The sequence below is a fragment of the Trichechus manatus genome, unplaced genomic scaffold, assembly GCF_000243295.1.
Source record: "Trichechus manatus latirostris isolate Lorelei unplaced genomic scaffold, TriManLat1.0 scaffold00070, whole genome shotgun sequence".
NCBI lineage: Eukaryota > Metazoa > Chordata > Mammalia > Sirenia > Trichechidae > Trichechus > Trichechus manatus.
In genome coordinates, this window is record NW_004444006.1 from 9,508,302 (window position 1) to 9,534,591 (window position 26,290).

The 26,290-nt window shown below is 39.0% G+C and overlaps 1 protein-coding gene and 1 pseudogene across 2 annotated transcripts in view; one reads left to right on the forward strand and one right to left on the reverse strand.

Annotated features, from left to right (window-relative positions):
• The window catches only part of HDAC8 (histone deacetylase 8), a 331,772-nt gene that overhangs the window by 187,726 nt on the left and 117,756 nt on the right, over positions 1-26,290 (reverse strand). The window contains exon 8 of one of the 2 annotated variants that reach the window (XM_023734688.1): positions 7,779-7,822. The exons of the other annotated variant lie outside the window; for it this stretch is intronic. Coding sequence (XP_023590456.1) covers positions 7,810-7,822 — 13 coding nt within the window. The 3' untranslated portion in view covers positions 7,779-7,809. Of the gene's footprint in view, positions 1-7,778; positions 7,823-26,290 lie in introns of those variants that run through there. 2 annotated transcript variants of the gene reach the window in all.
• LOC111821202 (40S ribosomal protein S20 pseudogene) lies at positions 17,456-19,930 on the forward strand (annotated as a pseudogene).

Genomic DNA, 26,290 nt, shown 5'->3' on the forward strand with positions numbered 1-26,290 from the left:
AACTAGATAGTAGATAAGAATTATCTTAGGTGAAGGGAAGGACAGCACACACTACAGGGGAAGTCAGCACAACTGGACTAGACCAAAGCTAAGAATGTTTCCTGAATACAATCAAACCCTTTGAGAGACAGGGTAGCGGGGATCGGGGTCTGGAGACCATGCTTTCAGGGGACATCTAGGTCAATTGGATAACAAAGCTTATTAAGAAAATGTTCTGCATCCTACTTCGGTAAGTGGCGTCTGGGGTCTTAAAAGCTTGCAAGCGGCCATCTAAGATGCATCAATTGGTGCCAACCACCTGGAGTAAAGGAGAATGAAGAACACCAAAGACACAAGGAAAGCATTAGCCCCAGAGACCGAAAGGGTCACATAAACCAGAGACTTCATCACCCTGAGACCAGAAGAACTAGAAGGTGCCAGGCTACCACTATTGACTGCACTGATCAGACTTAATGGTCTGACTGAGACTGGAGGAACCCCAGAAAGCATGGCCCCTCGATTCTCTATCAGCCCAGAACTAAAACAATTTCTGAGGCCAACTCTTCAGACAGGGATTGGACTGGACTGTGGGACATAAAGTGATACTTGTGAGGAGTGTGCCTGTTTGCTCAAGTAGATACAAGAGACTAAAGGTGCAGCTTCTGTCTGGAGGTGAGATGGGAAGGCAGAGAGGATTAGGAGCTGGTTGAATGGACATGGGGAATCGGGTGGAAAGGAGGAGTGTGCTGTCGCAGTATGGGGTAAGCAATTAGGGTCACATAATGCATGTATAAATTTTTGTATGGGAGACTAACTTGAAATGTAAACTTCATTTAAACTACAACAATAAAAAAATAACAAAAGAAAGAAACTATATGAAGAAATAAAGATGTCCAGTAAATGTAATTTCATGGGCAAATATAAGGGCCAGTTTTGCTGTATTTTGATTTGTAACTGTACTTGTTATATATTACATTACATTATATAAAAGACAAATGCATAAAAATAATTATAAATATTTGTTATTGGGTTAACAAGGTGTAAACGTATAATTTATGACAACACAAAATAAGGAGAGTGGAGTTCGACACAGTTGTACAGGACAGAATTTTTGTATGCTATTGAAGTTAAATTGGTACCAATTCAAACTACAATATTATAAATTTAGAATGATAATTGCATCTCCATGGTATCCACAATGAAAATATCTAAAAAACTGACAGAAAAGGAAACTACAAGGGAATAAAAAATGGTTCACTACAAAAAACAAAATAAAATGAAACAAAACAAAACAAAAAACTAAATACAATAGAAGGCAGTATTGGAGGAAATGAGGGACAATAAATGAATAAGATACATAGGAAACAAATAGTAAAATAGCAGAAGTACTTCCTTATCAGTAATTACTTTAACTGTAATGGATTGAACTCTCCAATCAAAAGGCAGAGATTGGAAAGATAGTTAGAATAACATGACCCAACTATAGCCCATCTATAAGAGACCCACTTTGGATAGAAAGACACAAATAGGTTGAAGGTAAAAGGATGGGAAAAGATATTCTATGCAAATAGTAATCAATAGAGGCCTGGGGCAGCTATATTAATGTCAGACAAAAGAGACTTTAAGTCAAAAATTGTTACAAGAGTCAAAGAAGGACATTACATTATGCTAAAAGGATCAATTTATCAAGAAGAGATAACAATTACAACTATATATGCATCTAACAAAAAAGCCCCAAAATATATGAAGAAAATATTGACAGAATTGAAGAAAGAGACAGTTCTATAATAATAGTTGGAGACTTCAATACATCACTGTAAATAATGGACAGAACAGCTAGAGAGAAGTTTCATAAGGAAATTGAGGACTTGAGCAATGCTATAAACCTAGTAGGCCTAACAGACACTTATAGAACACTCCACCCTATAACAGCAGAATACATATTCTTGTCCAGTTCACATGGGTCATTCTCCAGGATAGACCATATGTTAGGTCACAAAACAAGTCTCAATGAATTTAAAAAGGTGAAATCATACAAAGTATCTTCCTTGACGACAATGGAATAAAACTAGAAATCAATAACAGAAGGAAAAATGGAAAACTTAAAAAATGTGGAAATTAAACAACACACAAGTCAAGGAAATCACAATGAGAATTAGAAAATACTATGAAATGAATGAAAATGAAAGCACAACATATCAAAACTAATGGGATGCAGCAAAGGCAGCGCTCAGAGGGAAATTTATAGCTGTAAATGTCTATATGAAAAAAGAGATCTCAAATCAGTAACTTAATTGCACACTGTGATAGTTAAGATTGAGTGTCAACTTGACTGGGCCATGATTCTCAGTGTTTTAATGTAATCACTCCCATAATTGAGTATCCTGTGAGTAGCCAATCACATGAAAGGGAGTCTCCTTGGGGGTGTGGCCTGCATCTGTATATAAGCAGACGTTCTGGCTTTTTACTCTCTCTGGATCCTGCGGCTGCTTCCTGTCGTCTCATCTCCCATTCTTGGGACTTGAGCTGTCAGCTTATCTGCCGAACCTGAGATTCGTCGATCTGCACAGCCTGTGAGCGGGAGCCCTGCTCTCCAACCTGCCAATCTTGGGCTTGCCAGCCTCTGCAGCTGTGTGACTTGGGAGAGGCCTCCACCCTGATCCATGGACTTGGGACATTCAAGCCTCTACAGTCACGTGAGCTGTTTCCTGGATATAATCTCTCTCTCTATATATATATTTATACACTTTACTGGTTTTGCTTCTCTAGAGAACCCAGCCTAAGACACACACCTTGAGGAACTAGAAAAAGAAAAGCAAACTAAGCGCAAAGCTACCAGAAGGAAGGAAATAATAAAGATTAGAGCAGAGATAAATGAAGTATAGAAAAACAGTAGAGAGAATCACTGGAACCACAAGTTGGTTTATTGAAAACATCAAATCGACAAGCCTTTAGCTAGAATGACAGAGAAAAAAGTAGAGAAGATTAAAATAACTAATATTAGAAATGAAAGTGGAAAAATTACTGCTGACCTCACAGAAATAAAAAGGATTATAAGAGAATGCTATGAACAACTGCATGTCAACAAATTAGATAACCTAGACGAAATGAACAAATTCCTGGAAACACATAAACTACATAAATTGACCCAAGAAAAAAATAGAAAATCTCAACAGACCCATCACGAATGAAGAAACTGTATCAGCAATAAAAAGTTACCCAAAAAGAAAAGTCCAGGACCAGATAACTTCACTGGGGAATTATACCATACATTTAATGAAGAATTAACATCAATTTTTCTCAAACTCTTCTGAAAGAAAAGAGGAGGAAGGAACACTTCCTAAACTCATTCTACGAGGCCAGTATACCCTGATACCAAAAGCTAGACAATGGCCCCACAAGAAAAGAAAACCTACAGACTAACATCCCTTATGAATATAGATGTAAAAATTCTCAACAAAATACTACTAGCAAACTGAATCCAATAGCATACAAAAAGGAGTATACACTATGACCATCCAAGATTTAACCCAGCATTGCAAGTATGGCCCAACACAAGAAAATCAATGTAATACATCACATTAACAGAATGAAGGAAGAGAACCACATGATCATCTCAACTAATACAGGAAAGGTATTTGACAAAACCCATCATCCTTTTATGATATAAACACTCAGCAAACTAGGAATAGAGGGGGAAATTCTTCAACATGAAAAAGGGCATGTAGAAAAAACCCACAGCTAACATTATACTCGATGGGGAAAGAACGCTTTCCTCTTAAGATCAGGGACAACATGAGGATGACCACTTTCACCACTGTTATTCAATATTGTTCTGGAAGTTCTAGCCAGAGCAATTAGGCAAGAAAAAGAAATAAAAGGTATCCAAATTGGAAAGGAAGAAGTAAAACTATATTTACAAATGACATGATCCTATACATAGAAAATCTCAAAGAATCCACAAGAAAGCTACTAGAGCTAATAAAAATTCAGTAAAGTTTTACAAGATCAACACACAAAAATCAGTTGTGTTTCTATACACCAGCAATGTACGTTCTGAAAAGGAAATTTAGAAAAAAATTCCATTTATAATAGCATCTAAATGAATAAAATACCTAGGAGTAAATTTAACCAGGAAGGTGAAAGAGATGTACATTGAAAATTATAAAATCTTGATGAAGGAATTTAAAGAATACCTAAATAAATGGAAAGACATCACAACTTCATGGATTGGAAGACTTAATATTGTTAAGATGTCAATACTATCTAAAACTATCTACAGATTCAATACAATACCTATCAAAATTCCAACAGCTTTTTTTTTGGGGTGGGGGTAGAAATGGTAAAACTGATCATCAAATTTATATGGGATTGCAAGGGGCCCTGAATAGTCAAAACAATCTTGAAAAAGAGGAACAAATTAGGAGGACTTACACATCCCAATTTCAAAATGTACTGCAAAGCTATACCCATTACTGTCGAGTCGATTCTGACTGACCATGACCCTATAGGACAGAGTAGAACTGCCCCATAGGGTTTCCAAGGAGCAGCTGGTGGATTCAAACTGCCGACCTTTTTTTTTTTTGTTACCAACCAAAGCTCTTAACTACTGTGCCATCAGGGCTCCTGCAAGTTATAGTAATAAAAAAAGTATGGTACTGGTAAAGGGATAGATTTATAGACCAATGGAATAAAATTGAGAGTCCAAAAATAAACTTATACATCTACAGCCAATTGATTTTCAACAAAGGTGCCAAGATCATTCAATGGGGAAAGAAGAGTCTCTTCAACAAATGGTGCTGAGACAACTGTTTCTCTAAGTGCAAATAATGAAGTTGGACCCATATCTTACATCATATATGAAAATTAACTGAAAATGGATCAAGACCTAAATATATGAAGTAAAAACATAAAACTCCTAGAAGAAAACATAGTTTTAAAGCTTCAGGAACTTTTTTTTGGCAATAGATTCTTGGATATGACATCAGAAGCATAAGCAACAAAAGAAAAAGTAGATAAAATGGACTTCATTAAAATTAAAAACTTTTGTGCTTCAAAGAAACACCATCAAGAAAGTGAAAAGACAACCTACAGAATGGGAAAAAGTATTTGGAAACCATATATATGATATAGGTTTAATATCCAGAATATAAAGAGAACTCCTGCTACTGAACAACAAAAAGACAAACAACCCGATTAAAAAATGGGCAAAATACTTGAATGGGTATTTCTTCAAAGAAGATACACAAATTGCCAATAAGCACATGACAGGATATTCTCCATTATTCATTAAGTAAATGTACATCAATACCGCAATGAGATACCACTTCACACCCACTAGGATGGCTATTATTTAAAAAATGGAAAATGACAAGTGTTGGTGAGGACGTGGAGAAACTGGAACCCCGGTGCATTGCTAGTGGGAATGTAAAATTGTGCAGCCATTGAGTTCCTCAAAAATTTAAACACAGAATTACCATAAGACCCAGCAATTCCACTTCCAGGTATATACTCGAAAGAACTGAAAGCAGAGACTCCGATATTTGTAAACCAATGTTCACAGCCTCATTATTCACACTAGCCAAAAGGGGAAAACGATCCAAATGTCCACCAACAGATGAATGGATGAAATACTGCAGTATACACATACAATGGAATATTATTCAGCCACAAAGGGAAATGAAATGCTGATACATGCTACGACATAGATGAACCTTGAAAACATTATGCTAAGTGAAATAAGCTGAACACAAAAGGACAAATATGGTATGATCTCACTTATATGAAATATCTAGAAAGGGCGAATGCATAAAAAGAAAAGTAGATTAGTGGCTACCAGTGGCTGGAGGGAGGGGGTATGGGGAGTTACTGCTTTAAAAAAAATCTAAATCTAGATTACTCTCTGTTTAAAAAAAAGTCAATAGTGAAAGAAAACATTTCCACTAAATATCATTTAATGATGTCCCTTGGTTCACATTTTATTCAGTTTGTATTGGCTGAACAGCTTATAGCATGGATGGAGAATCTATACATGCAAATATGTCATTCTGCAATTGCCAACAGGCGATATAATTTATGCCTGAAAAACTCAAAAAACCAAACCCATTGCCATTGAGTCGATTCCAACTTCTAGTAACCCTATAGGACAGAGTGGAACTGCCCCATGGGGTTCCCAAGGCTGTAAATCTTTGTGGAAGCAGACTGCCACATCTTTCTCCCACGGGGTGGCTGGTGGGTTCGAACCGCCAATCTTTCTGTTAGCAGCCAAACCACCACTTACCCACTGAGTCATCATGCCTATACTTGCAAAAATGCAGAACATTAGATATCTTTAGCAATAGTAGTCTAAAAAAAAGACCACCACCATGAAATGGACATAATTCCATGAGAAGGCCTCTATAAAACTGACCTATGACATTATTCACTTTCTAAAGCAGGAAGTCCGGACTTACTGCATTGTGAATGAAAGAAAAGAATGATTTACAGACGTGTCCATGTTTCCAAACTTTAACTAGGAATTTAAAGTCTAAAAAGTAAATTCTGGAAATATTTATTTTTTCCGTGTCCATAAAATTACAAATTAAACCCTCAGGATTAGATTCTTTTTGTTTTGGGTGGGGGTGGGGGGGAATCTAACTTGCACTTTCATAAGCAAATAAACACAATGAATTTTGTGTACTACAGTCATGTGGTTCATTTAACAAAGTTAAACGGTGTCTTTTAAAGGAGTCCTCTGCAATCCTCTGAGGTGAAATTTTCCAAGAGGGTTTGGGGATAGTACATTTTTCTCTGTTTGCAACAATTACATACTTCCATGTGACACTGGGGACAATACAGCCAATGGTTAAGAGGCATACAGATGTGGGTTGAAAAACTGGCATCACCACTTACTAGGCAAGTCAACCTTTCCAAGCACCAGTTTTCTCAATTGTAAAATGGGACTAATAATATGTACCTTTGCAGGTATCGTAGAATGTAGATTATTATAAGGATGAAATGAAGAGATATAAATATTTAGTGCAATTTCTGTCACTGGTAAGTGCTCCTTAGAAGCTAAGCTCCAGGGTGCAGGAGTCTCATCTCTCTTATTGACTACTAGCAATGCCTTGTACAGTGCCTGTCATAGACTAGACACTCAATAAATATTTGCTGAACAAATGAATAAAATAGTTGTATTATATTTAAGGATACACAAATACCCTGAATAGGAATACATGTATAATGTTAAGCACAGTGCCAGGCACACACTAAACTGTGTAGCATGGTAGCTCCTATCGGTACCTCCTCTCCACTTATTTTCTTCTTGTCAACTTGTTTTAAAAACCCTATCAAGTGACTTCAGGTGCTTGATTCTTTAGGACGAAGGATAGAGTCGCTTCAGAGAGGTGAATTTTTCACCAGACCTATAGGAGTTAATCTTTTCTTTCTTATTTTGGTGAAAATATACGCCAATTCAATAATTTCTACATGTATACTTCAGTGACACTGATTACGTTTTTCAATTTGTGCAACCATTCTCGCTATCTTTTACCAAATTATTCCACCACCATTAACATAAACTCAATGCCCTCTAAGCAAAAATTTCCCTTTCCTCCCTCTCTCCCACCCCTGGTAATCAATAATAACCTTTAGTTTCTATATAGTTGCTTATTTCATATAAGTGAAATCATACAGTACTTGTCCTTTGGAGGCTGACATTTTGCTCAGCATAATGTTTTCAAGGTTCATCCATGTTGTGGCATGCATTGAGATTTCATTTCTCTTTATGGCTGAGTAGTATTCCATTGTATCTATGTACTGCATTTTGTTTATCTTGTCTTAGTGAAAACACTAGACTGATGCTCTGCTAGAAATTATAACAAGGAATTTTACTGAAGGAAAAAGAAAAATAAGATCATTTCGTGAAATGGAGAATCACATGGGCACTCAAACAAGAGGCAGTGTATGTTCTGGCTTGCAGGGAGAGCAGTGAGGTATTTATTAGGCAGATCAAACAAACATAAAATGGTTTCACATCAAGGGGGCACAGGGGAAGGAAGGAAAGATTTTCAAGGGGTTGATAAACTATAGACTTTCCTAACATCAATTTCTAGCCTAACATTAATCCCTTATTTCCCAATACAAATTGACTAAAGAAATATTTTTTAAGCAATCTGTATAAGCATTCCTGATGTGGGGGTTTAGTGATTGACTGTATGCCAGTTTACCTTAGTTGGAGTGCCTGAAATGTAAAGGTCGACAATCTGGTTAGGAAGGACATCAAATCAGCTCTAACTTGAAGCCCTCCTAGCTAGGAGGGAGTGAGTTAGGGCTTAGGCATTCACTGGATGAACTGCCTGAGAGCAGTTAAGATAGCAATATTATTTACATAAGCTAAGGCCTGGATCTCTGCATCCTTTGTGCTACAAACAGTTGAAAAATTCACAAGAGGCTAAATTGTCTTTGTAGGACAGCAAAGGCAGTTGCAAACCTGCCTCAAACCTAGTTGCCAGTTAATTTAAAACAGAATTTCAATTTAGGTCTGGGATTACCTATTTCAATCATGCCAAGCAACCCTTGTTTTAAGGTTTGCTTATTCATTTTCCCCCCTTTTGATCAAGCAGCCACTAGGCGGAACAGATCACTCAAGATAATACCCAAAATGGAGGTGGCCTGTCTCCTGCAAGTACTTGGAGTTTTGGAGTTTCTGGAGTTGTTGGGATGGCTGCTTTGTATGCGCTTTTAGGCCCTCAGATGCTACAGTTTCTGGGTGGCTGCTTTCCTTAGGCAGCTTTTAAGATTCTGGGATGTTATCTAGTAGCCCTGGTGGTGCAGTGGTTAAGATCTCAGGCTGCTAATCAAAAGGTCAGCAGTTCGAATCCACCAGTGGCTCCTTGGAAACCCTATGGGGCAGTTCTACTCTGACCTATAGGGTTGCTATGAATTGGAACCAACTCGATGGCAATGGGTTTGGTTTTGGTTTTTGGTTATCTAGTAGCTGGGCACCATTTGACTTCACCTTGCCATACCTTCGGGTCTCGTCTTTAGTGTGTTTTGGTCTCTGGTTGGGGTAAGCGTTGCAAACAAAAGCCACATTAGGCGAACAGCTTGGCACTTAAAAGGGTTTGATCTTAGATCTAAACTGTATTTTCCTCAGTAAAATCAGTTTCTTTTAAATACATAATTTGTTCCATGGCCATATACTTTGAGGGTTGGCTGTGGCAAGGAGAAACACAATATATTATACATTTAATAAGTCCCATAATAATTTCGATGATTAGAAGAAGGAGACAGGCTGGCAGAAAGGAGCATATCTCAGACCTGATGCTTTGGGGTGACCAGCTAAAAATATTAAGGAAGGAAAGAACAGTCATGGGAGAAATGGTATGTAACTAGGGGGCCTTTTGGCATATTTTAGAGATGTCTTGTTCTACTTCTTCAGAGCTATTTATCTATGAAAAGCAAGAAATACTGGTGACAGCACAAACCTCTCCTTGCTGAGCTTAAACAAAGTCTAAGATAATTCTGTTGTCTAACAGAACTTTCGCCAAGGATTCTAAAGATTTTTTTTGTGCAGCTATTCCAACAGCAACACTCATTAATTTGAGCTATAGTGTCAGATAGATTGTGAATGGACATTTCTAACTGCCCAATTCTAAACCATGGTATAGTAGTGCCTAAGAAGGACCATCTCCATTCTGAATAATTAGCTATGGGATTGCTTGAAAGGACAAGTTCTCTCTTTTGTATGGATATTAATTTCAAATCACTGTTCTATAGTAAGTGGTCATTGTATGAATGGATACTCATGGGAATTCCCAGGGTTCCTAAAGTACATTGGCCTGTTATGTTCCAATTATTTAAACATGGTGAAGCCTAAGTATAGGGTGAGTCTTCAGACTTATTTTTTAAATAAGCTTATCCTCTACATAAAAAGACATATCTAAACGGGGCACATAACATGCCTTTTCCGGTGTGAATATCAGGAAAAGGAATAGACTGATTGGCTTTTTAAAGCCAGTTTGCAGTTTGTGCATTATCACAAATGGATAATTCTTTAAAATTTAGGGGATCCCAGAGTTGGGCACAAATAGGGAGATTTGGATTAATTCTAATAGTTATCTTTTATTAAGTAATAATACTGAGCATTATTAATAAAAACTTTGCATAGTGTGGATAGAGTAGAACATTCTATCCACGCATGGGTAAGACTGAAACAGGGAGCTGATGGATAAGTGGACAATTCTGGGGGTAGCTACAGTTTGATATGGATGGCTTGTTTAAATGGTTTTTTAAAATTAATGGTAAAATTAGGTATGAACTTATAGTCTAGGACTGGTACAGCGAGAGGGTTAGTATAATCCTGTGTGGATCGTGGGGCAGAGTGACATACCCAATATTCTGTTAAATTGTGGGCACGGTAACCAGTTAATCTAACTTGATAAAAGCATTATTTTCTTTCTAGGCATCAGTGCTGGTTATAACAAACAGAAAGAGGAAATTTATTACAAACTTCATAATGGAGAAAAGGTTAACTAAAGTAATATTGTAAAGCAAAGAGAAATTAATGAGTATAAAACACATTCTTTTTTTTTTAGTAATTCATGAGGTGAAGAACTTAGGTAGATAAAATTATTTTAAAAGTTATAAACATTAAACAAGTGTTACAATTTCAATTATTGGCATAAGGAATAAAAAGATTTAACTTCTGGGTTAAAATTAAAGGTATTTAATGATTATTAAAGCTATTAAGAAATAATTCCACAAGTGAGCAAAAATAGTTAATACTACTAAGATATCAATCGTTAATAACTAGAGTTCATAGATTTCAGCAGCTTGTGTGCGATCTTGTTCTGTGACGTTGAAGTCAGCGGCTTAGCTTTGAAGCTGCTTGCTTTTGGTCACTGGGGCACTGCTTCAGTCTGAGTCTCAAATTTCCAGCTGGCTGGCAAGTCCAAATTGGCGCATTAGCTTTCTTCAACTGTGATAAATGAATCCAAGGGTTAATTCCTTCTAGTTTAATTGTGCCAAGGTTAGTTAAAAGGACAAGATAAGCTCCCTTCCAACGGGGTTATAAAGAATCTTTTAGTTGGTGCCTTTTCCAGTATATATAATTTCCTGGGGTGATATTAACTAAGGGAGGAGAATCAGGGTTTTGCTCCTCAAATGTCTCATTAATTTGTGAAAAATATTTCTTACAGTGTTACATTAAAGATTGACAATTTTTTAATAATTCAGATTGTACTAAATTAGGGTCAGTAGAGGCAATGTAGGGAAGGATCATGGGCCTTCCAGTAACTATTTCATAAGGAGTAAGTTTATGAGATCCAAAAGGAGTGCTTCTTAACTTTAAGAGGACTAATGGGAGAACTTCAGTCCAAGACAAACCTAAGGGCTTAGAAAGTTTAGCAAGTTGAGTTTTTAATATACTGTTAGTTCTTTCTACAAGCCCAGAGGATTGCGGGTGATAAGGGCTATGTAATCTCTGGTGTACGGGGAAATCTTCATGTAATTCTTGAATAACTTTCCCAGTAAAATGAGTTCCCTGATCTTTGCAAAGAATTTTTGGTGCTCCCAGCAGGCAAAGGGTATTGTTTAGGAGAAATTTTAAGATAATTCCCAGGGTTGTCACAAGGGCAGATAGAGCAGCGAGCAGCCACATGCTTAGCTGCCTCAGAAAATTTTCACCACCAGTATTTTCTTTTAAATTTCAATCATTTTATCTCTTCCTAGATAAGTATTCTCATGTAGAGTCCTCATCATAGGGATGTGTAAAAGTTTAGGAAGAACCATTTTGGCATTAGGTCTTAACTATAGCTTAGGGTCAGGATCTTGATAACAGCCTGACTTTTTTCACGTTCCAATTTCATTAGATTGAGACAACTGCTGATGTTTTAAAAGCTTCTCTTTGGTGGTTGTTTTATGAAAATAGTTCCCTATAGGTTTTTCCAAAGGCCTGTTTATACACGTTTTTGTTAAAACAGGGGTAACAATAACTTGGGAAGCAGCTTATTTAGCAGTTGCATCAGCAAGATTATTTCCTTAATTTCTTCAGTTTGGGGCACTCCCTTAGGCTGGTCTGCTTGTATTTTAATTACAGTGATTTTAGAAGAGAGCAGCAAGGCATCTAATTGGTCTGCTATTAAAGCCCCATTTTTAATAGTGTTACCAGAAGAGGTTAAAAATCGTCTTTGTTTCTATACTACACCAATATTATGAATAATTCTAAATGTATATTTTGAATCTGCAAAAATATTTACAGACTTTCTTTTAGCAAGTTTACATGCTCTGGTAAGAGCAACAAGTTAAGCTTGTTGAGCTGAAGTGGTCTTAGGGAGAGGCTGGCTTTCAAGCACTTCAGCAGAAGTTGTAACAGCATAACCTGCCTGATGGTGAGAGCTAAGAGTTGGTTTCAAATAACAGCCATCTATAAATAATATCATATCGGGGTTTGTTAAAGGTGTTTCCTTTAAGTTACTATGAGGACTCAGAAGCTTCTCCGTTAAACCTAAACAATTAAGGACAGTTATCCTTATCCTCTGTAGGGAGAAGGGTAGCTGGGTTTAAAGTAGCTACTGTATGTAATCTAATATTAGAGGCTGCCAAGAGAAGGATTTCATAAGAAGTGAGTTTGCTGGCAGACAGATGTTGGGTTAAAGCATAAGTAAGCAATGCACATACAGCATAGGGTACATATATATTTAAAAGGTTTCGTAAAACCATATCTGCCATGTTTTCCACTAATTTTGCTGTAGCAGCCACTGACCTAATGCAAGAGGGGTAGGCCTTGGCCATGCGGTCCGGCTGCAGGCTATAGTAACCCACAGGTCTATTTTGTCCTCCGCGTTTGTATAAGAACACCTGATGCATTAGTAGAAACTTCATGCACAAAAAGTGCAAAGTCTAAATGATAATTAGGGAACCCCAAAGTGGGTGTTTTAATTAAAACTTCTTTTAACTTAGTTATCACCCCTTAATCTTCCAGGGTAAGAGAGAATGGACCACGCTCACAGGTTTTCAAATATTTATATAAAGGCTGTGCCATGAGAGAATAATTAGGAATCCAGGCTCAGAAATAACTGCCTAGTCCTAGAAAACCTCTTGTCTCTTTGTTAAAGGCAGAGGAAAGGCTGCAATAGCTTCTTTCCTCTTGGGGTCAACAGAAATGCCTTCTGCAGGAATTAAGTGACCTAAATATTTGACAGAAGGCTGAGCTAATTTTAATTTTTCTTTAGAAACTTTATGTCCACCAACAGCCAAATGTTTTAGGAAGGCTATGCTGTCCTCCAAGCAGGGCTGTTGAGAGGTGGAGCACACTAGCAAATCATTGACATATTGTAATAAGGTAGATTTATTTGGAAATTGCGAAGGTTGCAAATCTGCATGCAAAATTTGAGAAAAATAAATGGAAGCCTCTGTAAAACCTTGAGGCATGACATTTCAGGTAAGTTGTTGATTTTCCCAAGTAAAAACAAACAGATACTGACTTTTGAGTTCAACAGGGATGCTGAAAAATGCACTCCAAAGGTCTACAGCAGTGAAGCATACTGCTTGAGGGGGAATATTGGAAAGTAATGGATGTGGATTAGGAACAACGGGGTACCTAGGAATAACAATGCAGTCTATTGCACATAATTCCTGAACAAACTTCCAACCTCGACAACTGAGTTTTCTAATTGGAAGGATAGGAGTGTTATAAGGACTGGTGCAGGGAATGATTAAGCTTTTAGAAAGAAAATCCTGTATTATAGGAGTTATTCTTTCCTTTGCTTCTTGTTTAAGTGGGTACTGGGGAATCTGGGCAAGGGTTTAGAGGTGTCCACTTGAATTTTAATATGCTCAGCAGACAGGACTCTGCCAATGTCTGTAGAAATCATGGCCCACAAAGTTTCAGGGACCTGAGAAATAACTTCAGGGGGTAGAGAGTCTGTCAGAACAGAATTTTGAAGAGGCATAGTAAGGGCTTGCATGTGGCAGATAGCCTCTTCCCTAATTTAATTAATTTGTTAGCCTGAGAAGTTTGCTTTATTTTTAAAATTTGGGCAAGCTCATGGGCTAAAGTAACTAGTTCCATAGTAGGACCAGCCTTCCAATCTAAATAATATTTCCTAACTAGGGCTGAAATCTCAGGTTTGAGGCCAGAAATAAATACTGTATTAAAGACCCCTTTCATTCATTCATCTGAAGAGTTCAACCCGGAATGTTCCCAAAACTTTTGGAACAATCAGGACTGATAATCATAAACCCTTTATCTTGGCCTTGCACACAAGAATGGCCTTTTGTCTAATCAACTGTTGGGAGGAAAGGCCTTAAGAATCACCTCATATAGCTTTTTGGCCCTGCTTGAAGCATCTTCAAGAAGAGTGTAGGCCATTTTTTCTGTATCTAAAGCAAAATCATCTTGGGGATTTTTCTATTCAGCACATTCAAACTACAATTTGATTTCCCCAGGGCCAACTAACATACGGACTAGTTGTTACAAATCAGAGGATCTGGGCTGACAAGCATTAATAAGGACCTTGAATTATTTAGCAAATCTATGAGGGTCCTCATGTAAATTTGGAAAATCTTTAGCAATGCTATATAGTTCTGTACGAGTCCAGGGGATGAAAGAAATTGCAGCATTCTTTGGATTTTCTCTAGTTCCCACTCCAGTTTCTGCTGGGTGAATTTTAAAAGGCATTTCAGGAATTGGCTCTGAACTTTCTGACTTTGATCTTTCTGGTTTTGGACTTCCTGCCTCTGGACATTTTATTGACTCTCTAATCTTGGTCTTTCTAGTTTTGGGCTTTTTGGCTTTGAATTGTTAGCAGATTCTCCTTCTGTGAAGAAAAGAAGTTCAGATAGAGTTTGAAGATGGATGAAGATGCAGAGGAGGATACACAGAAAAGGCTGCTGGCTGGGGCGGGGTTAGGGACAGAGGGAGCTGCAGTGAGGAGTGTAAGTACAGCAGAGCTCTGACTTTCTAATTCTTTATTTTTCCTAGTTAATTTAGAAATTGAATTCTGTAATTCTTTACTCTGTTCAGTCAATTTGAAATGGAATTCTGTAAAGAGGCTATCTTTCTGTCTTAGGCTGAGTTCTCCAGAGAAGCAAAATCAGTGACGCATATATACACATACAGAGAGGGATTTATATCAATGAAATGGCTCACGTGGTTGTAGAGGCTGGAAAGTTCCAAGTCCGCAGGTCAGGCTAGAGGCTTCTCCTGAATCATGTAGCTTCAGGGGCTGGTGAACCCAAGATTGGCAGGTCAGACAGCAGATCCCTGGCTTACAGGCTGCAGAAGTCGACAAATCCCAAGGTCAGCAGGTAAGACGGCAGGCTGCTGGATCACAGGCTGTGGAGGCTGACGAATCCCAAGATTGGCAGGTAAGCTGCTAGCTCAAATTCCAAGAACCAGAGGTCGGGTGAGGAGCCAGCTGCAGGATCCAGAGTGAGTAAAAGCTAGGGAACTTGGCCAGAAAGTCCATATATATTGGATACAGACCGCACCCCCAAGGAAAATCCTTTTCAACTGATTGGCTGCTCATGGCAGATCTCATCATGGAAGTGATTACATTATATTAGCTCTCATTATGGAGGTGACTACATCATTACATAGCTGTCAAACTACATAACTGCCAAACCACTGAGAATCATGTCCCAGCTAAGCTGACACAAAACCTTAACCATCACAGTCTACCTCTTGTCAACTTGGCACCCATACACATCTCCCTAAACCATACACAATCTCTAAATAGAGAAAATTATAGTCATACTTGCGCCTAACATGATACAATTATCATGTGTTCAATAAAAAACGCACTAGCCCTGTTTACATTACATCTTGTATTTTATAAATGAAGAAAACAAAAAATGTTTGATGCACACATACAAGGAAGAAATACTCATAACAATTAAAGCCCTCATTTGTGCAAATGGTCATGTGGTTGTAGTTGGTATTTAGAACCACCTTCTGTATTCCCTTTACCCTCAGCAACTACCTCAGCTGGTAGTGGTTCTTTGCCCGGTGGGATGACCCAAACCTTCATTCCTGGTCTGGGCCATTTGTAGTCATGTCGGAATTGGGTTGCTATAGTTTTCCATTAACTTTAATCACAGGGCATAGTAGTACTAAGACGTCTAAGGGATCTCCTGTATTCCAGACATACTCTTCTTTACCTCCATTATGTAATATCAATCCAATTTCCTCTTGGTAATCAGGATCAATCACACCAGCCAATACAGTAACTCCCTTCTTTGCCTGTTGATCCAGAGGCATGAAGAGTCCAAAGTGGCCAGGCAGCATTCCTAACTTCCAGTTCAATGGAATCAGTGTTGTATCTCCTGGTGGGAGCATTTTTCCCTTTGGAACTAAGACCTCTAGATCTGCAGAGCATAGTGTTGCAGGGACAGGAAGCAAAAATTCCACAAGTGGGTCACTAGGGGTAATAGTGAATGGTGCCACTCCCATTTCCACCCCTTAACTCCTGGACCCATCAATCCTGGCTATGGGAGAACAGTACCATATATTGGATGGTCGTTTAGAGCATATACAGCCTGGAGACATTGCCCCAGCCCTGCAAGGTACTGCCACCTAGCTAGTGCTCTAATTGGGTCTTTAGAAGGCCATTCCATCGTTCTATCAAGCCAGCTGCTTCAGGATGATGGGGAACATGGTAAGACCAGAGAATTACATGAGCATGGGCCCACTGCTGCACTTCATTTGCTGTGAAGTGAGTTCTTTGATCTGAGGTGATGCTGTGTGGTAGTTAGGGAGCCCTTATGAGTTTTTCTTTTTTGGTTTTCTGTGTCATATTTAGAAAACCAGAGGGTCTCTATGTAACTTAATGGAAAGGCGCGCACAAGAAATTACTTATCTAGCTCTCATTGGTATATTGTCATACCACAGAACAGTGGTGCCACAGTGCAACTTGCTTCATCGGTGGCTCGTATTACCAGATCATATTTCTCAAAATCCACATTACTGTATTAGGCTGGGTTCTCTAGAGCAAAATCAGTGAAGTGTATATATATCTATATCTATATATCTACACACACACACACACACATAAAGGAAATGGCTCACATGGTTGTAGAGGCTGGAAAGTTCCAAGTCTGTGGGTCAGGCTGGAGGCTTCTCCTGACTCACGGAGCTGCAGAGGCTGGTGAACCCAAGATTGGCAGGTCAGACAGCAGACCTCTGGCTCACAGGCTGCGGAGGCCAACAAATCCCAAGATTGGCAGTTCAGATGGCAGGCCACTGGATCACAGGCTGTGGAGGCTGATGAATACCAAGACTGGCAGGTAAGCTGCTAGCTCAAGTCCCAAGAACCAGAGGTCAGGTGAGGAGCCAGCTGCAGCATCCAGAGTGAGCAAAAGCCAGCGAGCTTTGCCAGAAAATCCACATATATTGGTTACAGGCCACACCCCCAAGGAAACTCCCTTTCAACTGACTGGCTGCCCATGGCAGATCTCATCATGGAATTGATTACATTATATCAGATCTCATCAGAGTTGATTACATCATTACAAAGCTGCCAAACTACATCAGAACTGCCAAACCACTGAGAATCCTGTCCCAGCCAAGTTGACACACAACCTTAACCATCATACATACTTTATGTCATTTAGAGGCCTCAAATTGCCAATCAGAAAAAAATGTCCCATTGAAATGTTTTTTATCCAGGACCCCTTTTGTTCTAATTCTCTGTGCAGGAAAGTTAACTTAGGGAGTTTAAATGTCCCGTAAAGTGTTCACTCATCCAAACTGCCTTCTTTCAGATCATACCAAGCAGACAAAAATAAGCAAGCAGAAGCACCATAATGCTTATTCATATAATGAGCAGAAGTTTTTGGAGGAGGTTCAACATTGCTCTTAGATTTGGCATTTCCCATATTTCCAAAGGCAGTGTAAGGTTAGCTTCAGAAGTTTTTCAAAGAAAAGGTCAGAACTTTCAGTTTCTCAGAGCTGGCTAACATCCTTAACAAAGGAATGCTACAGAGCTGGGAAATGCAGCTTCTTAAGGTTCTGAGTTCCCTAAGCAATGACCATAAGGTACCTAAAACCAAAGGAACTTATGTTCTGTTTAAAAAGATAGAGATAGCTGTTTGAGGAAGACGCAGTCACCGTTAAGGGGTGCCTTGCCCGCTTGCTCCTGACTCATTGCTGTTTGCTCTCACCAAGGAATAACTTGGTCAGGAAGCTGCACCACAGCCATGGCTTTTAAGGACACTGGAAAGACACCCATGGAACCAGATGTGGCCATTCACCAGACTAGAATTACTCTAACCAGCCACAATGTAAAATCCCTGGAGAAGGTGCATGCTGACTTGATTAGAGGTGCAAAGGAGAAGAACCTCAAAGTGAAGGGGCCGGTTAGGACGCCTACCAAGACTATGAGAATCACTACGAGAAAAACTCCTTGTGGCGAAGGTTCTAAGACCTGGGATCGTTTCCAGATGAAAATCCACAAGCGACTCATTGACTTGCACAGTCTTTCCAAGATCGTTAAGCAGATCACTTCCATCAGTATTGAGCCTGGAAGAGGTTGAAGTCACCATTGCTGATGCTTAAATCAACTATTTTAATAAATTTATTATCAGTTGGTTAAAAAAAGAGAGAGAAAAGAGGAAGACAAATCCTTCAACGAAAGTTGGAGAGGCTCTATGCAAAGTAAGCGGGGCTCAGATCCGAGAGGTGATTATCTGCTGCAACTCCCAGTAGCCCATGAAAAGCGGACAGGCCCGAGAGGCCTTTGCTGGCACCAGATGCTCCAATTTTCTCACTGCCCCAGATGCTGCAGAGGTAAAAATTTCCTTTGGGTCCCTTCATGGTCACCAAGAAATGTCCTATTGAAAACAGTAGACTGGTGCTCTGCTAGAAATTATAACAAAGAATTTTATTGAAGGAAAAAGACACGATCATTTCTTGAAATGGAGAATCACATGGGCACTCAAACAAGAGGCAGTGTGTGTTCTGGCTTGCAGGGAGAGCAGTGAGGTATTCATCAGGCAGAGCAAATGAGCACAAAATGGTTTCATATCAAGGGGGTACAGGGGAAGGAAGGACAAATTTTCAAGGGGTTGTTACACTATAAACTTTCCTAACATCAATTTCTAGCCCAACATAAATCCTTTATTTCCCAATACAAATTGACTAAAGCAATATTTTTTAAGCAATCTGTATAAACATTCCTGATGTAGGGGTTTACTGATTGATTGTATGCCAGTTTAACCTTAGTTGGAGTCCTTAAAATGTAAAGGTTGACTATTTGGTTAAGAAGGAGATTTAAATCAGCTCTAACTTGAAGCCTTTTGAAATGTAAACATTGCCCATCTGGCTAGGAGGGAGTGAGTCAGGGACTAAGCATTCACTGGATGAACTGCCTGAAAGCAGTTAAGATAGCAACATTATTTACATAAGCTAAGGCCTGGATTTCTGTACCCTTTGTGTTACAAACAGTTGGAAAATTCACAAGATGATAAATTGTCTTTGTAGTATGGCAGAGGCAGGCTTCAAACCTAGCTGCAGCTTAATTTGAAATAGAATTTCAATTTAAGTCTGGGATTACTCATTTCAATCATGCCAAGCAGTCCCAGCTTTAAGGTCTGCTTATTCATTTTCTCCCTTTTTGATCAAGCTGCCACTAGGTAGCACAGATCACTAAGATAGTACCCACGATGGAGGTGCCTGTCTTTTGTCTTATTCAATCTATTCATGTGTTGATGGACATTTGGGTTGTTTACACCTTTTGGCTATTGAGAAAAGTGAGGCAATGAACACTGGTGTATAGGTTTCTATTTGCGTTCCTGCCTTCACCCCTTCTGGGTATATACCTAGGATTGGGATTTCTGGGTCATATGGTAGTTTTAAACGTTTGACTATGGTAGTTAAAAAGCACAATGTCACTTTGAGGACTAAGGTGCACCTGACCCAAGCTATGACATTTTCAACCACCTCATACGCATGCAAAAGCTGGACACTGAATAAGCAAGACTGAAGAATTGATGCCTTTCAATTATGGTGATGGTGAAGAATACTGAATATATCATGGACTGTCAGAAGAAAGAACAAGTCTGTCTTGGAAGAAATACAGCCAGAGTGCTCTTTGGAAGCGAGGGTGGTGAGACTTCATCTCACATACTTGGGACATGTTATCAGAAGGGACCAGTCCCTGGAGGAGGACATCATGCTTGGTAAAGTAGAAGGTCAGCGAAAAAGAGGAAAACCCTCAAACAGATGGACTGACACAGTGGCTGCAACAATTGGCTCAAGCATAACAACTGTGAGGATGGCGCAGGACTGGGCCATGTTTCGTTCTGTTGTATACAGGGTTGCTATGAGTCAGAGCCAACTCGACAGCACCTAATGACAACGACAGTTCTATGTTCAACTTTTTGAGGAACCACCAAACTGTTTACACTGTTGTATAGTGGCTGTACCATTTTACATTCCCACCAGCAAAGGATGAGGGTTCCTGCTTCTCCAAAAAACCTCACCAACACCTATTGTTTTCTGTTTTTTTGATCATTGCTATTCTAATGGAGGTAAGATGGTATCTCGTTATTTTGATTTGCATCTCCCTAATGGCTAATGACAGCAATGAGTTTGGTTTTTTAACAGCTAAGGACCACCATGTATCGGTCAGTTTGTCATAGTGTGGTGACTTGCATGTTGCTGTGATAGTGGAAGCTTTGCCACCAGTATTTCAAATACCAGCAGGGTCACCCTTGGTGGACAGGTTTCAGTGGAGCTTCCAGACTAAGACAGACTAGGAAGAAGGACCTGGTAGTCTACTTCTGAAAAAATTGGCCAGTGAAAATCTTATGAATAGCAACAGAACACTGTCTGATATAGTGCCAGAAGATGAGTCCCTCAGGTCGGAAGGCGCTCAAAATACGACTGGGGGAGAGCTGCCTCCTCAAAGTAGAAAACAAAAAACCTGATGCTGTCGAGTAGATTCTGACTCATAGCGGCCCTATAGGACAGAGTAGTACTGCCCCATAGGGTTTCCAAGGAGCAGCTGGTGGATTTGAACTGCTTTTTGGTTAGCAGCCAAGCTCTTAGCCACCCAAAGTAGAGTCAACCTTAATGAAGTGGATGGAGTCAAGCTTTCAGGATCTTCACTTGCTGATGTGGTGCAACTCAAAAATGAGAAGAAATAGCTGCAAATATCCTTTAAAAATCGGAATGTGGAATGTACAAAGTATGAATCCAGGAAAATTGGAAGTCATCAAAAATGAAATGGAACATGTAAAGATCAGTACCCTCAGCTGAATTGGACCGGTATTGGCCATTTTGAATCAGAGAATCACATGGTCTACTATGTCAGGAATAACAAATTGAAGAGGAATGGTGTACCATTCATTGCCAAAAAGAACACCTCAACATAAAGAAAACAAGAATCCTCACAAATGGTGGTGTCTGGAGTCTTAAAAGCTTGCAAGCGGCCATCTAATGCATCAATTGGTCCCAATCACCTGGAGTAACGGAGAATGAAGAACACCAGAGACACAAGGAAAGTATTAGCCCAGAGACAGAAAGGGCCACAGAAACCAGAGACTTCATTAGCCTGAGACCAGAACTAGATGGTGCCCGGCTACCACCAATGACCGCCCTGACAGGGAACATAACAGAGAGTACCTGATGGAGCAGGAGAAAGGTGGGGTGCAGAACTCAAATTCTAGTATGATGACCAGACTTAATGGTCTGACTGAGACTGGAGGAACCCCAGAAAGCATGGCCCCCGGATTCTCTATCATCCCAGAACTAAAACAATTTCTGAGGCCAACTCTTCAGACAGGGATTGGACTGGACTGTGGGACATAAAGTAATAATCGTGAGGAGCGTGCCTCTTAGCTTTAGTAGGTACAAGAGACCAAACGGGCAGCTTCTGTCTGGAGGTGAGATGGGAAGGCAGAGAGGGTTAGGAGCTGGTTGAATGGACATGGGGAATCAGGGGTGGAAAGGAGGAGTGTGTTGTCACAGTATGGGGAGAGCGGTTACAGTCACATAACAATGTATGTATAAATTTTTGTATGGGAGACTAACTTGAAATGTAAAGTTCATTTAAACTACAACAACAACAACAAAAAATCCTCACAAATGGACCAATATGCAACATCATGATAAATGGAGAAAAGAGTGAAGTTGTCAAGGTTTTCATTTTACCTGGATACACAATCAACGCCCGTGGAAGCAGCAGTCAGGAAATCAAATGACGTATTGCATTGTGCAAATCTGCTGCAAAAGATCTCTTAAAGTGTTCAAAAGCACAGACGTCACTTTGAGGACTAAGGTGTGTCTGACCCAAGCCATGATATTTTCAATTGCTTCATATGTGTGTGAAAGCTGGACAATGAATAAGGAAGATCAAAGAAGAATCGATGCCTTTGAAGCATGCCATTGGCAAAGAATACTGACTATACCATGGACTGCCAGAAGAACAAACAAGTCTGTCTTGGAAGAAATACAGCCAGAGTGTTCCTTGGAAGTGAGGATGGTGAGACTTTGTCTCACATACTTTGTATATGTTATCAGGAGGGACCAGTTCCTGGAGAAGAACATCATGCTTGGTAAAGTAGAGGGTCAGCGAAAAAGAGGAAGACCCTCAACGAGGTGGACTGACATAGTGGCTACAGCAATGGGCTGAAACATAACAATGATCGTGAGGATGGCACAAGACCAGCAGTGTTTCATCCTGTTGTACATAGGGTCACTATGAGTAGGAACCAACTAGATGGCACCTAACAATAACAGCAGCAGTGGCTAATGATGTTGAGCATTTTCTCATGTGTTCCTTGGCCATTTGAATGTTCTCTTTGGTGAAATGTCTGTTCAAGTCCTTTGCTCAGTTTTTGATTGGGTTGTTTATCTTTTTGTTGTTAAGTTGTACACAGAACTAATCTTGCACTTAAAACACCACCGATTTGTACATTAAAGGATATGTCAGAATCTAAGAAACATATGCAACAAAGATACTATATTATTAGTGATGTTCTTTAAAAATGTTTATTGTGATAAAATATATATAACCAAAAATTTGCCAGTTTAACCATTTTTAAGTGTACAATTCAGTGACATTAATTACATTAACCATGTTGTACAACCATCACCACTATTTATTTCCAAAAACTGGTATGTTTTTTTCTTTTCTTTTCTCGACATCAGAGGGGCTCAGCATAGAAGTACAAAATGATCCTATCCAGGAAGAAAAACTTCAGCTTAAGTGAGTTATTCCTCTAATGACCTTGCTGTTGTCCTAGAGAATAAGTTCTTTTTGGGTAGGTACTTTAGCTAGCCCATTCACAGTAGAAGTAACTTTTGAAAAAAGCAGTTGAGGAGGTATAAAAAATTATTTAAAATAGACAAGTGGACTATTTCTCTCATAAAAGGAGGTAAAAAAACTAATTTGTTTGTTTTTGTTTTTACTTCTGGGGTCTCTGATTGACTTCTTTCTTTAGGTCAGTGGTCTTTGATGGGGGAAAAAGGGCTCCTTTCACTTTTTAACTACAGAGTATAAGCCACAGGACTCAAGGTAAACAGGTCAAGGATCAAGTACTATTATTTTAACGATTACTATTTTGCACTCTAGTTCACTAGAATGAGGGTATTTCTCTGGTCTGGTTGCGAGCTCTTACTAGCAAAGTTTTGCACATGTAGTTATAAAGACTGTTATTGAATAAGAACTCCTGTTTAATATAAGCTTTCATGAGTCTTATTGAGTAGTCTACTTAACTATATGTTCTCCTTCTGATGAAATATTTATGCAACGTGTGTACTTAATTATCTTACAAAGTTGAATTGTTCAATATTCTTAATAAAATGTGATTTTTTTTCAAAAGGTTAAGCTGTCAAGTTCAGTGTATGTATCCATGCACATTATATATACCACATACATTGTTTTCCTGTGAGACATAAACTTATGGATATTTAGTAAGGAATATGATCAGAAAAACTTCACTTGTGTGTGATATTAATGATATTGTTCGATAATTTCTACATTCTGTTGGATCACATTTCTTTGGAATAGGCATAAATATGGATCTCTTTCAGTCAGGTGACCAGGTAACTATCTTCCAAATTTCTTGGCATAGACGAGTGAGCACCTCCAGCACTACATCCATTTGTTGAAACATCTTAACTGGTATTCCGTCAATTGTGGGACCTTGTTTTTTGCCAATGTCTTCAGTGCAGCTTGGACTTCTTTCTTCAGTACCATCTTCTTGATCATATGCTACCTCCTGAAATGGCTGAACATTGACCAGTTCTTTTTGGTACAGTGACTTTGTATTCCTTCCATCTTCTTTTGAGGCTTCCTGTGTTGTTCAGTATTTTGCCCACAGAATTCTTCAATATTGCAATTCGAGGCTTGATTTTTTTTTCCTCACTTTTTTAGCCTGAGAAATGCTTGAGAAATATTCTTCCCTTTTGATTTTCTAACTCCAGGTCTTTGCACCTGTCATTATAATACTTTACTTTGTCTTCTTGAGCCACCCTTTGAAATCTTCTGTTTACCTCCTTTACTTCATCATTTCTTCCATTTGCTTTAGCTACTTGACGCTCAAGAGCAAGTTTCAGAGTCTCTTCTGACATCCATTTTGGTCTTTTCTTTCTTTCTTGTCCTTTTAACAATCTCTTGCTTTCTTCATGGATGATGTCCTTGGTGTCATTTCACAACTTGTCTGGTCTTCGGTCATTAGTGTTCAATGCATCAAATCTATTCTTGAGGTGGTCTCTAAATTCAGGTGGGATGTACTCAAGGTCGTACTTTGGCTCTCATAGACTTGTTATAATTTTCTGCAGCTTCACCTTGAACTTGCATATGAGTAACTGATGGTCTGTTCTGCAGTCGGCCCTGGCCTTGTTCTGACTGATGATATTGAGCTTTTCATTGTCTCTTTCCACAGATGTAGTCAATTTGATTCCTGTGTATTCCATTCAGCAAGGTCCACGTGTACAGTCTCTATGTTGTTGAAAAAAGGTATTTGCAGTGAAGAAGTCGTTGGTCTTGCAAAATTCTATCATGCAATCTCCAGCGTAGTTTCTATCACCAAGGCCATATTTTCCAACTACCAATCCTTCTTCTGTTTCCAACTTTTGCATTTTAATTGCCAGTAATTATCAATGCATCTTGGTTGCATGCTTGATCGATTTGATACTGCAGAAGTTGATAAAAATCTTTAATTTCTTCATCTTTGGCCTTAGTGGTTGGTGCGTAAATTTGAATAATAGTCGTATTAACTGGTCTTCCTTGTAGGCATATGGATATTATCCTATCACTGACAGTGTTGTACTTCAGGATAGATCTTGAAATGTTCTTTTTGATGAAGAATGCAACGTCATTCTTCTTCAGTTTGTCATTCCTGGCATAGGAGCCTATATGACTGTCTGATTCAAAATGGCCAATACCAGTCCATTTCAATACCATTAATATCACACGCAAGTAAAACTTTGCTGAAGGTCATTCAAAAGTGGTTGCAGCAGTACATTGACAGGGAACTGTCAGAAATTCAAGCCAGAGTCAGAAGAGGATGTGGAACCAGGGATATCACTGCTGATGTCAGATGGATCCTGGCTGAAAGCAGAGAATACCAGATAGATGTTTACATGTATTTCTTTAATTATGCAAAGGCATTCGTGTGTGTGAATCATAACAAATTATGGATAACACTGCAAAGAATGGGAATTCCAGAACACTTAATTGTGCTCATGAGGAACCTACACATAGACTAAGAGGCAGTCGTTCGGACAGAACAAGGGGATACTGCGTGGATTAAAGTCAGGAAAGGTGTGCATCAAGGTTGTATCCTTTCACCATACTTATTCCATCTGTATGCTGAGCAAATAATCTCAGAAGTTGGACTATATGAAGAATGGGGCATCAGGATTGGAGGAAGAGTCAGTAACAACCTGCGTTATGAAGATGACACAACCTTGCTTGCTGAAAGTGAAGACGACTTGAAGCACTTACTAATGAAGATCAAGGACTACAGCCTTCAGTATGGATTACATCTCAACATAAAGAATACAAAAATTCTCAACTGGATCAATAAGCAACAGAGAAAATATCGAAGTCTCAAGGATTTTATTTTACTTGGATCCATAGTCAACATCCATGGAAGCAGCAGTCAAGAAATCAAACAACATATTGCATTGGGAAAATCTGCTGCAAAAACCTCTTTAAACTGTTAAAAAGCAAAGATGTCACTTAAAGGACTAAAGGGCGCCTGACCTAAGCCATAGTGTTTTGAATCACCTCATATGCTTGAGAAAGCTGGACAATGAATAAGGAAGACTGAAGAAGAATTGATGCCTTTGAATTATGGTGTTGGCAAAGAATATTGA